The sequence below is a fragment of the Chiloscyllium plagiosum genome, unplaced genomic scaffold, assembly GCF_037043375.1.
Source record: "Chiloscyllium plagiosum isolate Xiang-an unplaced genomic scaffold, Cpla_swu_hap1 HiC_scaffold_2, whole genome shotgun sequence".
Taxonomy (NCBI): Eukaryota; Metazoa; Chordata; class Chondrichthyes; order Orectolobiformes; family Hemiscylliidae; genus Chiloscyllium; species Chiloscyllium plagiosum.
Genome location: NW_028270140.1, coordinates 164608035 through 164622111, shown reverse-complemented (window position 1 = coordinate 164622111; position 14077 = coordinate 164608035). Strand labels below are relative to the sequence as shown.

Below are 14077 nucleotides of genomic sequence, written 5' to 3'. Positions count from 1 at the left end.
AATTCTTTTTAAAACTTTGCTGACCACTGACGTAAGCCTGACTAGTCTGTAATTGCCAGGGATTTCCCTATTCCCCTTCTTGAAAACAGGAATAACGTTTACCTCCTTCCAATCGTCTGGTCCAACTCATGTGGAGAGTGAGGAGGCAAAGATCTTCGCCAGTGGCGGAGCAACTTCCTTTCTCACTTCCCGGAGCAGCCTAGGATAAATCTGGTCTGGCCCTGGGGACTTATCAATCTTAATGTTTGCCAACATTTCCAGGACTTCAACTTCATCAATCTTGATCTGTTTAAGCCTGTTTCCCAGCTCCTCAAAGATCTGATTCACAACAAGGTCCCTTTCCATACTGAAAACCAAAGCAAAACACTAATTGAGGGCTTCCCCTATCTGCTCAGACTCCATGCACAAGTCCCCTATGCTATCCCTGATCGGCCCTACCTTCTCCCTGATCATTCTGTTATTCCTCACATATGAGTAAAATGCTTTTGGGGACTCCCTAATCCTTCCTGCCAGGCCTTTGTGATGCCCCCTCCTGGTTCTCCTCAGTTCAGTTCTGAGCTCCTTTCTCATAAGCCTGTAATCCTCTAAAGCTGTTCTAAATCCTTACTTCCTTCACCTTACATAAGTTGCCTTCTTCCTTTGGACGAGAAGTTCCTCTGTTCATGTCATCCAAGGCTCCTTAATCTTACCCCTTCTTACCTGTCTCAGAGGAACAAATATGTGCATCACTCGCAATAACTGCTTCTTGAACAGTTTCCACATGTTTGATGTGGTCTTTCTGTGGAACAATTGCTCCCAGTCTGTACTTCCCAACTCCTGTCTGATAGCGTCATAATTTCCTATTCCCCAATTAAATATCTTCCCTTGGTAACTGCTCCTTTCCATCTCCAAAGTTATGGTAAATGTGAGGCAGTTGTGGTCACTGTCCCCAAAGTGTTCTCCCACGGCGAGATCTGACACCTGTCCTGGCTCATTGCCAAGCACCAAATCCAAAATGGCCTCTCCCCTCGTCCATCTGTCTACATACTGAGGAAGGAAACCCTCCTGAACACGCCTGACAAAAACGGCACCATCCAAACCATCTGCACTAAGGAGGTTCCAGTCAATATGGGTTGAAACTTTATTGCTGGAACAGCACAGCAGGTCAGGCAGCATCCAGGGAACAGGAGATTCGACGTTTCGGGCACAGGCCCTTCTTCAGGAATCTCCTGTTCCCTGGATGCTGCCTGACCTGCTGTGCTGTTCCAGCAATAAAGTTTCAACTTTGATCTCCAGCATCTGCAGACCTCACTTTCTCCTCCAGTCAATATGGGGAAAGTTGAAGTCATCCATAACAGTAACCTTGCTCCATCTGCATTTTTCCAAAAGCTGTCCACCTATGAGTTCTTCAATCTCCCTACTGCTATTAGGGGATCTGGAGAAGACCTCCAATGAGGTGGCTGTTCCCTTTCTGTTTCTAACTCCCACCCATACTGACTCAGAAGACAAACCTTCCTCAACAACCTTCGTTTCTGTAGCTGTGATGCACTCTCTGATTAGCAATGCTACACCCCCTCCTCTTTTTCCACCCTCCCTGTTCTTTTATTCCTCATATACCTATAGAAAGCTTTAGGGTTCTCCTTTATTCTACCTGCTAAAGACTGCTCATGTCCTCTCTTTGCTCTTCTTAACTATCTCTTTACATCCTTCCGAGCTATTCTGTAACTCTCTATCGCCTCATCTGAACTATCTCGTCTTGGCGCCACACAAGCCTCGGTCTTCCACTTAACAAGAGATGCAGTTTCTGTTGTAAATCATGGTTCCCTTACCTTATCGCTTCCTACCTGCCTGACAGGGACATACCTATCAAAGACACGCAATATCTGTTTCTTAAAACAGCTCCACGTTTTGATTGTCCCCATCCCTTGCATTTTGCTACCCCATTCTCTGCATCCTAAGTCTTGCCTAATCGCATTATAATTGCCCTTGCCCCATCGATAACTCTTGATCTGCAGCATTTACCTATCCCTTTCCATCACTAAATTAAACATGACCGAATTATGGTCCCTCTCTCCAAAGTGCTCGACTACAACTAAATCAAACACCTGGCCTGGTTCATTTCCAAGCACCAGATCCAGTGTGGTCTCCCCTCTTGTCAGCCCTTCGACGTACTGTGTCAGGACACCCTCCTGCATATATTGGACAAAAACTGATCTATCCGATGTACTTGAGTTATATGTTCGGGAAGTTAAAATCCCCCATAATAATCATTTTGTCAATCCTTTCATCCCCATCCCTGGAACTCTGCAGAGGCCTATAAAAGGACCTCTCCTCCCCTGTTTCTAACCTCAGCCCATACCACTTCAGTAGATGAGCCCTCATCAAAATTCTTTCAGCCACCGTTATACTGTCCTTGACTAACAAGGCCACACCTCCCCCTCTTTTACCGCCTTCCCTGTTCTTAATGAAAGATCTAAACCCTGGAACCTGCAACATTCATTCCTGACCCTGCTCTATCCATGTCTCCGAAATGGCCACAACATCAAAATCCCAGCTACCTATCCATGCTGCAAGCTCACCTACCTTCTTTCGGATACTCCAGGCATTGAAGTAGACACACTTCAAACCAGCTTGCTGTCTGCCAGCGCGTTCTTGTGACCATGAAATCCTGACCATGTCCTCCCTACTCTCATCCTCCTGTGCACTGGAACTACACCTCAGGTTTCTATTCCCCCTGCTGAACTAGTTTAAACTCACCTGAATAGCACCAGCAAATTTCCCACCCAGGATATTCGTACCCCTCTGGTTCAATTGAAGACCATCCTGTTTGTAGAGGTCCCAACTTCCCCAAGATCGCATTTGGTGCAATGATGACCTTGATCTCAAGGTTAGTCACTCTCCCCTCTCCTCTGGAATTCAGCTCTTTAGCCCAATTTTGAAACAAGGCTGTTAATGAGGCCAGGACCTGAGGCACCCTGGCCATACCCAAACTGGGTGTCGCTGAGCAGCTGCTGCTTGCTAGCTGATGATTCCTTCTGTCACTTTTCTCGGGATCAGTAGTAAAGTGCTGGGGCAGTAATTGGCCAGGTTGAATTTGTCCTGCTCTGTGTGTCCAGGACATAACTGGGATATGTTCCACATTGTCAGGTAGATGCCAGTGTTGTAACTGTATTGAAATAACTTGGCTGAGAGTGCGCCAAGTTCTGAAGCACAAGTCTTCAATAGCATTGCTGGAATGTTGTCCAGATCCATAGCCTTTGCTGTATCCAGTGTCTCCAACCGTTTCTTGGTATCACATTGGAGTGAATGAAATTGTCTGAAGACTGGTATTTGTGATGCTGGACATCCCTGGAGGAGGCCAAGGTGTGTCACGTGCTTGGCTCCCCTTTCCTAGCAGTTGAGGATATTTGTGGAACTACCTTCTCCAATGAGTTAGAGCTGTGTATAAGGCATGGTTCCGTGAATATGACTACACAATGCCATGCTGTTGCTTGAGTAGTCTTTGAGACAGCACTCGCAATTTTGGTACCAATCCACAGATGTTAGTAAGAAGGACTTTGCACGGTGGCACAGTGGTGAGCACTGCTGCCTCACAGCGCCAGAGACCCGGGTTCAATTCCCGACTCGGGCGACTGACTGTGTGGAGTTTGCACATTCTCCCCGTGTCTGCGTGGGTTTCCTCCGGGTGCTCCGGTTTCCTCCCACAGTCCAAAGATGTGCAGGTCAGGTGAATTGGCCATGCTAAATTGCCCGTAGTGTTCGGTAAAAGGGGTAAATGTAGGGGAATGGGTGGGTTGCGCTTCGGCGGGTCGGTGTGGACTTGTTGGGCCGAAGGGCCTGTTTCCACACTGTAAGTAATCTAATCTAATCTAAGACTGTTTCTTGCTGTTGTCTTTTCCCGTGCTGAGGTTGATTCCAGTTCGTCCATTCTGTTTAATTTCTTTGTTGAGATTTGGTTGAAATTGTTACAACTCAGTGGCTTGCTGGACCATTTTGTGGGGATTTAAGAGTCGACAACATTGTTACGGATGTGAAATCACATGTGGGCCAGGCTGGGTGAGGATGGCAATTTTCCTTCCCGACAGAGCATTAATGAATCACATTGGTTTTTTTGACAATCAGCAATGGTTTCATCATCACCTTAAGACTTTTAATTCCAGTTTTTTTTAATTGAATTCAAATTCCACCATCTGCTGTGGTGTCGTTTGAACCCAGGTCCCTAGAACATTGGCTGAGTTCCAATACACACCCTCTCTGCTCTTAAAGCCTCGGCTAATAAAGGCAAGTATCCTCTTTGACTTGATCACTTCATCTCCCTGTCCCGCTCCTTTAAAGGGCCAGTGGACATACACACCAAGGTCCATCTGTTCCTCAGTGCTTCCCATGGTCCTTCCATTCCACGTGTATTCCCTGGATTGATTGTCCTGCCTAAGTACATCACCTCACACTTATCCAGATTACATTCCATTTGCCATAGATTGCCCATCTGACCAGCATCTATATACTCCAGTCATATAAGGCGAACCCCTGTTTATCACCCTATCAAGTTGTATCATCTGCAAACTTAGTGATCAACCACCCGACTTTCAAGTTTTAATCATTTATATGATCAGAAACAGCAAGAACTCTGACAGTGATCACTGTAGAACCCTACTGTAGACAGGCTTCCAGTCACATCAACATCACTTGACCATCTCCCTCTGTTTCCTGCTGGTCAGCTAATTCTGGATCCAAGTAACCAGATTTCCTTGGATCTCATGGGGTCTTAAGCTTCACTATCAGTCTCCCATGTTGGACCTTATGAAAAGCCTGTGGAACTCCAAGTGGACAATGTTGAATGCATTGTCCTCATCCACTCACCTGGTCACCTCTTCGGAAAATTAAATCAAGTTGGTCATCCATGACCTCCCGTGCTGACTGTTGATTACTCCCTGTCTGTTCAAGCGCAGGTTATTTCTATCCCTCAGAATTCCTTCCAATAGTTTCCCCACCACTAAGGTTGGATTGATTGGTCTATAGTTTCCAGATTTATCCTTTGTACTTTTGATGAGTAATTATGCCATAATTGCTGTCCTCAAGTCCCTTGGCCCCTTTTCTATGGCCTTACAGGAATTGAAAAATATTGTCAGTACTCCTAAAAGTTCCTGTCTTGCCTCACTCAAATGCTTGGGATGCATGTCATCCAGCTCTGGAGATTTATAAGACGAGAGGACCTAAGATTAAGGTGAGGAGTAAATGATTTAGAGGAAGTCTGAGGAAGAGTTTTTTTCCACCCAGAAGGTGGAGTAAATATGGAACGGACTGCCTGACATGGTGGTGTAAGCAAGTACTTTCGCAACATTTAAGAAGCACTTGGACGAACATTTAAAATGCCAGGATGTTGTTGGTGATGGACCAAATGCAGGTAAATGGGATCAGTTTGGTCTCCATTAGTTGGCATAGACATGGTGGAATGAAGGTCCTGTTCCTATGTTGTGTAACTTTATGACTCCATCAGTAAAGGTACAAAAGTAGGCCTTTTGGTCTCTTGAGCCTCCTCTGTCAATCAATAAGATCATGGCTGACTTGATATTCCTCACACCCACAACCCTTGATTCCCCTTCTGTTCAAAAATCTAACTATCTTAGCCTTAATTGCACACAACTCTCTATAGCAAGGAGTTCCAAAGGCTCAAATCGCAGAGAGATCGTTCTTTCTCATCTCTGCCTTAGATTTGTACCTCTTTATTCTGAGACAGTGAGGGAGACTTTTTTTAAATTCGCTCTCAGGATGAGGGTGTTGCTGGCTCAGCCAGCATTTAATGCCCATACCTAATTGCCCAGAGAGCAGTTCAGAGTCAACCACATTGCTGTCGGTCTGGAGTCACATGTAGACCAGATCAGATAGGGGTGGCAATTTCCTTTTCTAAAAGACATTTGTGAAGCAGTTGGGTTATTCTGACAATCGACAATGGATTTGTAGTCATCATTAGCCTCTTAATTCTAGAATTTTATTGAATTCAAATTGCACCATCTGAGCAGGCAGGATTTGAACCCAGGTCCCCAGAACATTACCTCGGTCTCTGGATTAACAGTTCAGCAATAACATCACTAGGTCATCACCTCCCCCAGCATTTACCATGTCAAACCCTTTAAGAATCAATGAGACCACCTCTCATTCTTCTCAACTTAGATTCCCAACCTGCATAGCCTTTGCTCATAAGACAATTCACCCAAATGAGGGATAATCCTAGTAAATCTTTTCTCTAGTATTTCCTTTGAAATGATATATTTCCTAAAGTAAGTGAACCAAAGCTCCTCTGTGCTCCAGATGTGATCTCAACAGGATCTTGTACAGTTGGAGTGACTTCCTTACTCTTATAATCCAATCGCCCTGAAGTAAAAGTCAATATTCTAATAGCTTTGCTGATTACCTGCTGCATCGTTTGCCAGCTTTCTGCATTTCATGCACAAGTGTTCCCAAAGCCTTTTGTTTTGCACCTTTCTCATGTTTTTCTCCATTTATCAACTTATAAGTCTGCCAGACCATTCAGAACCTCCTCTCTGACAATAATTTTAAATCTATAGAACATAGAAGAATACAGCGCAGTACAGGCCCTTCGGCCCTCGATGTTGCGCCGATCCAAGCCCACCTAACCTACACTAGCCCACTATCCTCCATATGCCTATCCAATGCCCGCTTAAATGCCCATAATGAGGGAGAGTCCACCACTGCTATTGGCAGGGCATTCCATGAACTCACGACTCGCTGAGTAAAGAACCTACCCCTAACATCTGTCCTATACCTACCCCCCCTTAATTTAAAGCTATGCCCCCTTGTAATAGCTGACTCCATACGAGGAAAAAGATTCTCACTGTCGACCCTATCTAAACCCCTAATCATCTTATACACCTCTATCAAGTCTCCCCTAAACCTTCTTTTCTCCAATGAAAACAACCCCAAGTGCCTCAGCCTTTCCTCATACGATCTTTCTACCATACCAGGCAACATCCTGGTAAACCTCCTCTGCACCCGTTCCAGTGCCTCCACATCCTTCCTATAGTATGGCGACCAAAACTGCACACAATATTCCAGATGCGGCCGCACCAGAGTCTTATACAACTGCAACATGACCTCAGTACTCCGGAACTCAATTCCTCTACCAATAAAAGCCAGTACGCCATATGCCTTCTTCACCGCACTATTTACCTGGGTGGCAACTTTCAAAGATTTGTGTACATGGACACCAAGATCCCTCTGCTCATCCACACTACCAAGTATCCGACCGTTAGCCCAGTACCCCATCTTTTTATTACTCTTACCAAAGTGAATCACCTCACACTTAGCTACATTGAACTCCATTTGCCACCTTTCTGCCCAGTTCTGCAGCATATCTATATCCCGCTGTAACCTGCCACATCCTTCCTCACTGTCTACAACTCCTCCGACTTTCGTATCATCCGCAAACTTGCTCACCCAACTTTCTAACCCCTCCTCCAGGTCATTTATAAAAATGACAAACAGCAATGGTCCCAAAACAGATCCTTGCGGAACACCGCTTGTGACGGCACTCCAAGATGAACCTTTGCCATCAACTACTACCCTCTGTCTTCTTCCAGCCAGCCAACTCCTAATCCAAACCTCCAACTCACCCTCAATGCCATACTTCCGTATTTTTTGCAGTAGTCTACCATGGGGAACCTTATCAAACGCCTTACTAAAATCCATATACACCACATCTACTGCTTTCCCCTCGTCCACCTCCTTAGTCAACTTCTCAAAGAATTCAATAAGGTTTGTGAGGCACGACCTGCCCTTCACAAAACCATGCTGACTATCCTTGATCACATTATTCCTATCCAGATGTTCATAAATCCTATCCCTTACAATTCTCTCTAAGATTTTGCCCACAACAGAAGTGAGACTCACTGGCCTATAGTTACTAGGGTTATCCCTACTCCCCTTCTTGAACAAGGGAACCACATTTGCTAGCCTCCAATCTTCTGGCACTACTCCTGTAGACAATGAGGACATAAAAATCAAGGCCAATGGCTCTGCAATCTCCTCCCTTGCTTCCCAGAGAATCCTAGGATAAATGCCATCAGGCCCAGGGGACTTATCTATTTTCACCCTTTCCAGAATTTCCAACACCTCTTCTCTGCATACCTCAAAGCCATCCATTCTACTTAATTGTGACTCAGTACTCACATTGACAACAATGTCCTGTTCCTGATTGAATACTGACGAAAAGTATTCATTCAGTGTCTCCCCAATCTCTTCAGCCTCCACACGCAACTTCCCACTACTATCCTTGACTGGACCTATTCCTACCCTAGTCATTCTTTTATTCCTGACATACCTATAGAAAGCCTTAGGGTTTTCCCTAATCCTACCAACTAAGGACCTTTCATGTCCCCTCCTTGCTGCTCTTAGCTCTCTCTTCAGGTCCTTCCTGGCTACCTTATAACTCTCAATCGCCCCAATTGAACCTTCACGCCTCATCTTTACATAGGCCACCCTCTTCCATTTAACAAGGGATTCCAATTCCTTATTAAACCACGGCTCCCTCACACGACCCTTTCCTCCCTGCCTGACGGGCACATACTTATCAAGGACACTCAATAGTTGCTCCTTGAACAAGCTCCACATATCAATTGTGCCCTTGCCTTGAAGCTTACTTTTCCAGGCCTCACATCCTAAGTCATGCCTCACAGCATCATAATTTCCCTGCCCCCATCTATAACTCTTGCCCTGTAGTGCACATTTATCCCTCTCCATCACTAGAGTAAAGGTCACCGAATTGTGGTCACTATCCCCAAAGTGCTCACCTACCTCTAATTCTAACACCTGGCCTGGTTCATTACCCAGAACCAAATCCAGTATGGCCTCACCTCTTGTTGGCCTATCTACATATTGTGTCAGGAAACCCTCCTGCACACATTGGACAAACACTGACCCATCTTACGAACTTGAGCTATAGCTTTCCCAATTAATATCAGGAAAGTTAAAGTCCCCCATAACAACCACCCTATTACTTTCACTCTTCTCTTGAATCATCCTCGCAATCCTTTCTTCTATGTTTCTAGGACTATTAGGAGGCCTGTAAAAAACTCCTAACAGGGTGACCTCACCTTTCCTATTCCTAACCTCAACCCAAACTACCTCAGATGGCGAGTCTTCATCCATCGTCCTTTCCACAGCTGTAATACTAAATAATAAATAATAAAATCTATTATGATTCTTCTCCCAGATTGGAAGGTTTAAAACCAGGGGACACAATTTAAAAATAAAAGGGTAACATTTAAGTTGAGGGTAAGAATTTTTTTTACGCAGAAGGTTGTGAATATTTGGAATTCTCAGCCACAGAGCTGTGGAACCTCAGTCTCTGAGTTTGTTTTAGGTAGGGATTGATTTCTGATTATCAGTTGAATGAGGTGAATAAATGCACTGAAGTGTTTGATCACCCGTGATGGTATTGAATGGTGGAGCAGGCTCAATGGGCTGAATAGCCTGCTAATGTTTCTATGTGTACATCTGTGATTGTGTGATATCATTCATTTCTAAACTTCGCAGTCTTCAAACCTGATCTCAGGACTAACCTGCTCCTTCTTTCCTCAGCCGAAGCACAGGCTTATGAGAAGCTGTCACTACAGGGTATACAGCAGCTGATCCATTACACCTGTCAGACTCTAACTCTTTGGAAGATGCTCTGCGATCACCAGTTTGGCGTTATCATTGCAGATTTACAGAAGGTATTTTTAATTCATTCATGGAGTATGAGAGTTACAGAAGGCCAAAATGTATTGCTCATCCTAATTGCTTAATGTGGCAAGCTATTTTGTTAAATCACCAGGGTCCATGCCATGAAGGTATATCATGCTCCTGTTAGGGAGTTCCAGGATTTTGACCCAAATATAATGGAAAGACAGCAGTACGGTTTGAGGTGAGGAAGCTGTGGGACTTACAGGAAAAAGTGCAGGTGATACTCCTGCCGTGATTTTGCTGCCTTTATTCTTTCAGATGGTGGAGGTTGTTAGTTTGGAAGGCATTGTCAAAGGAGACTTTAATATGCTTCTCTACAAGAAGTCTGTGTGTGTTGGTCTCGTTAAGTTCTGTTCATGGAGAGCTGCCATGAAGATGGTGGTGTTAGATTCACTGATGGTAATACTGTTGAGAAATAATTTGCTTTCTTTTTATTGGGGGTGGTTTTTGACTGCACTTGTGTTTTGCAAATGTTTCCTGCCAGTTATTAGGGAAGGCCTAAATTCTGAGTCTTGTACAATGTTGCAGACTGCTACTGAACATTTTAGGTATCGATGATGTTGGAGAGCATGTCAATTGAAGATAGTTTGGTTAAGGACTCAACCGTGAGGCATTCCTACAGCTTTGTCCTAAGTTAGATAATTGATTCCAACAACCATAATAAAAAAATATCAAGCAGTTAGCTTCCATCTTGTTGAGAATGATATCTTGGTATATATTTGAATGTTCAACAGCAATATCGTAGCAAAAGCTCCCCCTATCAATATTCTAAAATGGCCATTCTTGATCACAATTTTTTAAAAATTCACTGTGGCTGTCTCTGACCGGTAAGGATAGTAGTTTCCTTCCCAAAAGGGCATTAATGAACGCGTTCTTTCCAGCTTTGACAAAGGGTCAGTTAGATCCAAAACGTCAGCTCTTTTCTCTCCTGACAGATGCTGCCAGACCTGCTGAGATTTTCCAGCATTTTCTCTTTTGGTTTCAGATTCCAGCATCCGCAGTAATTTGCTTTTATTTTATGTTCTTTCCAGTAATCAACAATGGTCTCATAGTCATCATTAGACTCTTAATTCTAGATTTTCTTGTTCTGAATTCAAACTTCACCAGCTGCCATAATGGGATTTGAATCCGGGTTCCCAGAACATTACCTGGGTCTCAGGATTAATAGTCTAGCCATACTACGAGGCTAATTTCAGGATTTGACAGTGAAGAATCAGATCAACCATACTTGAGAACAGTTCGTCTAGAAGATTCCTGAAAAACATGACATGTTATCAAAACTTTTTGTCTTACGCTGATCAGGGCAAATGCATAAATGTCAAATTTCAAATGATAACATCTAATACAAGAAGAGGAAAAGCTTCCAATATTTGTAAATCAGTTTTAATTTATCAGATCGTTGTGATGACAAAGCAACAGGGAACAATAGACTCCCAAATTCCTAGCAACCTCCACAAAGGTATGAAGATTGAAAATTTTCTTTTGTTTGTATAGAATGATCCCTGCTTACGAACGTTTGTTGCTTTGAAGAAGCATAAGTAAGCCATGTTTTGAGTGGAGCTGATTAAGTTGAATCATTTTTATTCATTCAGGTATGTGGGGGCATTTATTACCTGTCCCTAACTGCCCTAAAGGTGGTGGTGAACAGCTTCTTGCTGTAGTCCATTGGCTGAGGTAAACCCACAATGTCATTAGGGAGGCATTCCAGGATTTGCACCCATTGAAGGAACAGCAATGTATTTCCAAGTCAAGGTGGCGGAGGGGGACTTGCAGATGAGGATGTTCCTGTGTATCTGCTGTCCTAGGTGGTTGGGCAGGTGGTATGCTTATGAGTTTGGAAGATGTTATCCAAGGACCATAAACTATCCCCAGCACCTTGAACTTTGAATCTCTTAAGTAATCTGGTGATTGGTTTCTCACCAAATGTCTTCTGGAAATCCAAATGTCTTGGATCTTCTGGTTCCCCTTTAGTTATCCTGCTTTTACCTCCTCAAGAATTCTAATAGTTTAGCCAAAAGGCTTTGCTGATTCTGCCTGATTATGTTATGTACTTGCAAATGTTCTGTTATTACATCCTCCTCTATCCAGATCACACATGATTTTGGATGCCTCTATCAAATCTCCTCTCAAGTTCTTTTCTTCTTCAAGTCTTCTCTTACTGGAGTATGGTCCCAACTTCTTCAGTCTATCCTCATGACTGAATTTTCTCATCCCTGAAACCATTCTTGTAAATCTCTTCTGCACTTTCCCCAATACATTCACTTCTTTCTTATGAAGTGATCCTGTACAAATTCAACATTGTTTCCCTTACCTTTCCAAAATGCTGAGTACTCTGGGATATTCAATTTCCAGAACTGGTCTCCTTGTAACCATGTCGCAGTAATTGACAATAGGCAATAGGTGCAGGAGTAGGCCATTCTGCCCTTTAAGCCTGCACCACCATTCAATATGATCATGGCTGATCATCCTTAATCAGTATACTTTTCCTGCCTTATCTCCATAACCCTTGATTCCACTCTCCTTGAGAGCTCCATCCAACTCTTTCTTAAATGAATCCAGAGACTGGGCCTCCACTGCCCTCTAGGGCAGAGCATTCCACACAGCCACCACTCTCTGGGTGAAGAAGTTTCTCCTCATCTCTGTCCTAAATGGTCTACCCCGTATTTTTAAGCTGTGTCCTCTGGTTCGGCACTCACCCATCAGCGGAAACATGTTTCCTGCCTCCAGCGTGTCCAATCCTTTAATAATCTTATATGTCTCAGTCAGATCCCCTCTCAGTCTTCTAAACTCAAGGGTATACAAGTCCAGTCGCTCCTGTCTTTCAGCGTAAGGTAGTCCCGCCATTCCAGGAATTGACCTCGTGAACCTACGCTGCACTCCCTCAATAGCCAGAATGTCTTTCCTCAAATTTGGAGACCAGAACTGCACACAGTACTCCAGGTGTGGTCTCACCAGGGCCCTGTACAGCTGCAGAAGAACCTCATTGCTTCTATACTCAATCCCTCTTGTTATGAAGGCCAGCATGGTATTAGCCTTCACTACCTGCTGTACCTGCATGCTTACCTTCATTGACTGGTGTACAAGAACACCCAGATCTCTTTGTACTGCCCCTTTACCTAAATTGATTCCATTTAGGTAGTAATCTGCCTTCCTGTTCTTGCCACCAAAGTGGATAACCATACATTTATCCACATTAAACTGCATCTGACCACTCACCTAACCTATCCAGGTCACCCTGTAATCTCCAAACATCCTCCTCATATTTCACCCTGCCATCCAGCTTAATATCACTTACTAATACCTTCTTCTATATCATTAACATATATTGTAAAAAGCTGCGGTCCCAGCACTGATCTCTGCGGTACCCCACTGGTCACTGCCTGCCAATCCGAAATGGAGCCGTTTATCACTACTCTTTGTTTCCTGTCAGTCAACCAACTTTCAATCCAAGTTAGTACTTTGCCCCCAATACCATGCGCCCTAATTTTGCTCACTAACCTCCTATGTGGGACTTTATCAAAAGCTTTCTGTAAGTCCAGGTACACTATATCTACTGGATCTCCCTCGTCCTTCAGAGTTACATCCTCAAAAAATTCCAGAAGATTAGTCAAGCATGATTTCCCCTTCATAAATCCATGCTGACTCTGACCTATTCAGTTTCTACTATCCAGATGTGTCATAATTTCATCCTTTATAGAATAGATTAGATTACATTACAGTGTGGAAACAGGCCCTTCGGCCCAACAAGTCCACACCGACCCGCCGAGGTGCAACCCACCCATACCCCTACATTTACCCCTTACCTAACACTATGGGCAATTTAGCATAGCCAATTCACCTGACCTGCGCATCTTTGGACTGTGGGAGGAAACCGGAGCACCCGGAGGAAACCCACGCAGACACGGGGAGAACGTGCAAACTCCACACAGTCAGTCGCCTGAGGCGGGAATTGAACTCGGGACTCCGGCGCTGTGAGGCAGCAGTGCTAGCCACTGTGCCACCATGCCGCCCACAAATAATTGACTCCAGCATCTTTCCCACCACTGAGGTCAGACTAACTGGTCTATAATTTCCTGCTTTCACTCTCCCACCTTTCTTAAAAACTGGTACAACATTAGCCACCCTCCAATCCGCAGGAACTGATCCCGAATCTATCGAACTCTGAAAAATAATCACCAACGCATCCACGATTACTCGAGCAACCTCCTTCAGTACCCTGGGATGTAGACCATCAGGCCCCGGGGACTTATCAACCTTCAGACCTAACAGTCTCTCCAACACCAATTCCTGGCAAATATAAATTCCCTTAAGTTCAGGTCCTTCAGCCACTGTTACCTCAGGGAGATTGCTTGTGTCT

General features: G+C 44.3%; 1 protein-coding gene across 1 annotated transcript in view; it reads left to right on the top strand.

Annotated features, from left to right (window-relative positions):
• nup155 (nucleoporin 155) overlaps positions 1-14077 on the top strand; it is a 206695-nt gene that overhangs the window by 144239 nt on the left and 48379 nt on the right. Inside the window, exon 23 of the mRNA XM_087975422.1 lies at positions 9577-9710. Coding sequence (XP_087831548.1) covers positions 9577-9710 — 134 coding nt within the window. The remainder of the gene's footprint in view (positions 1-9576; positions 9711-14077) is intronic.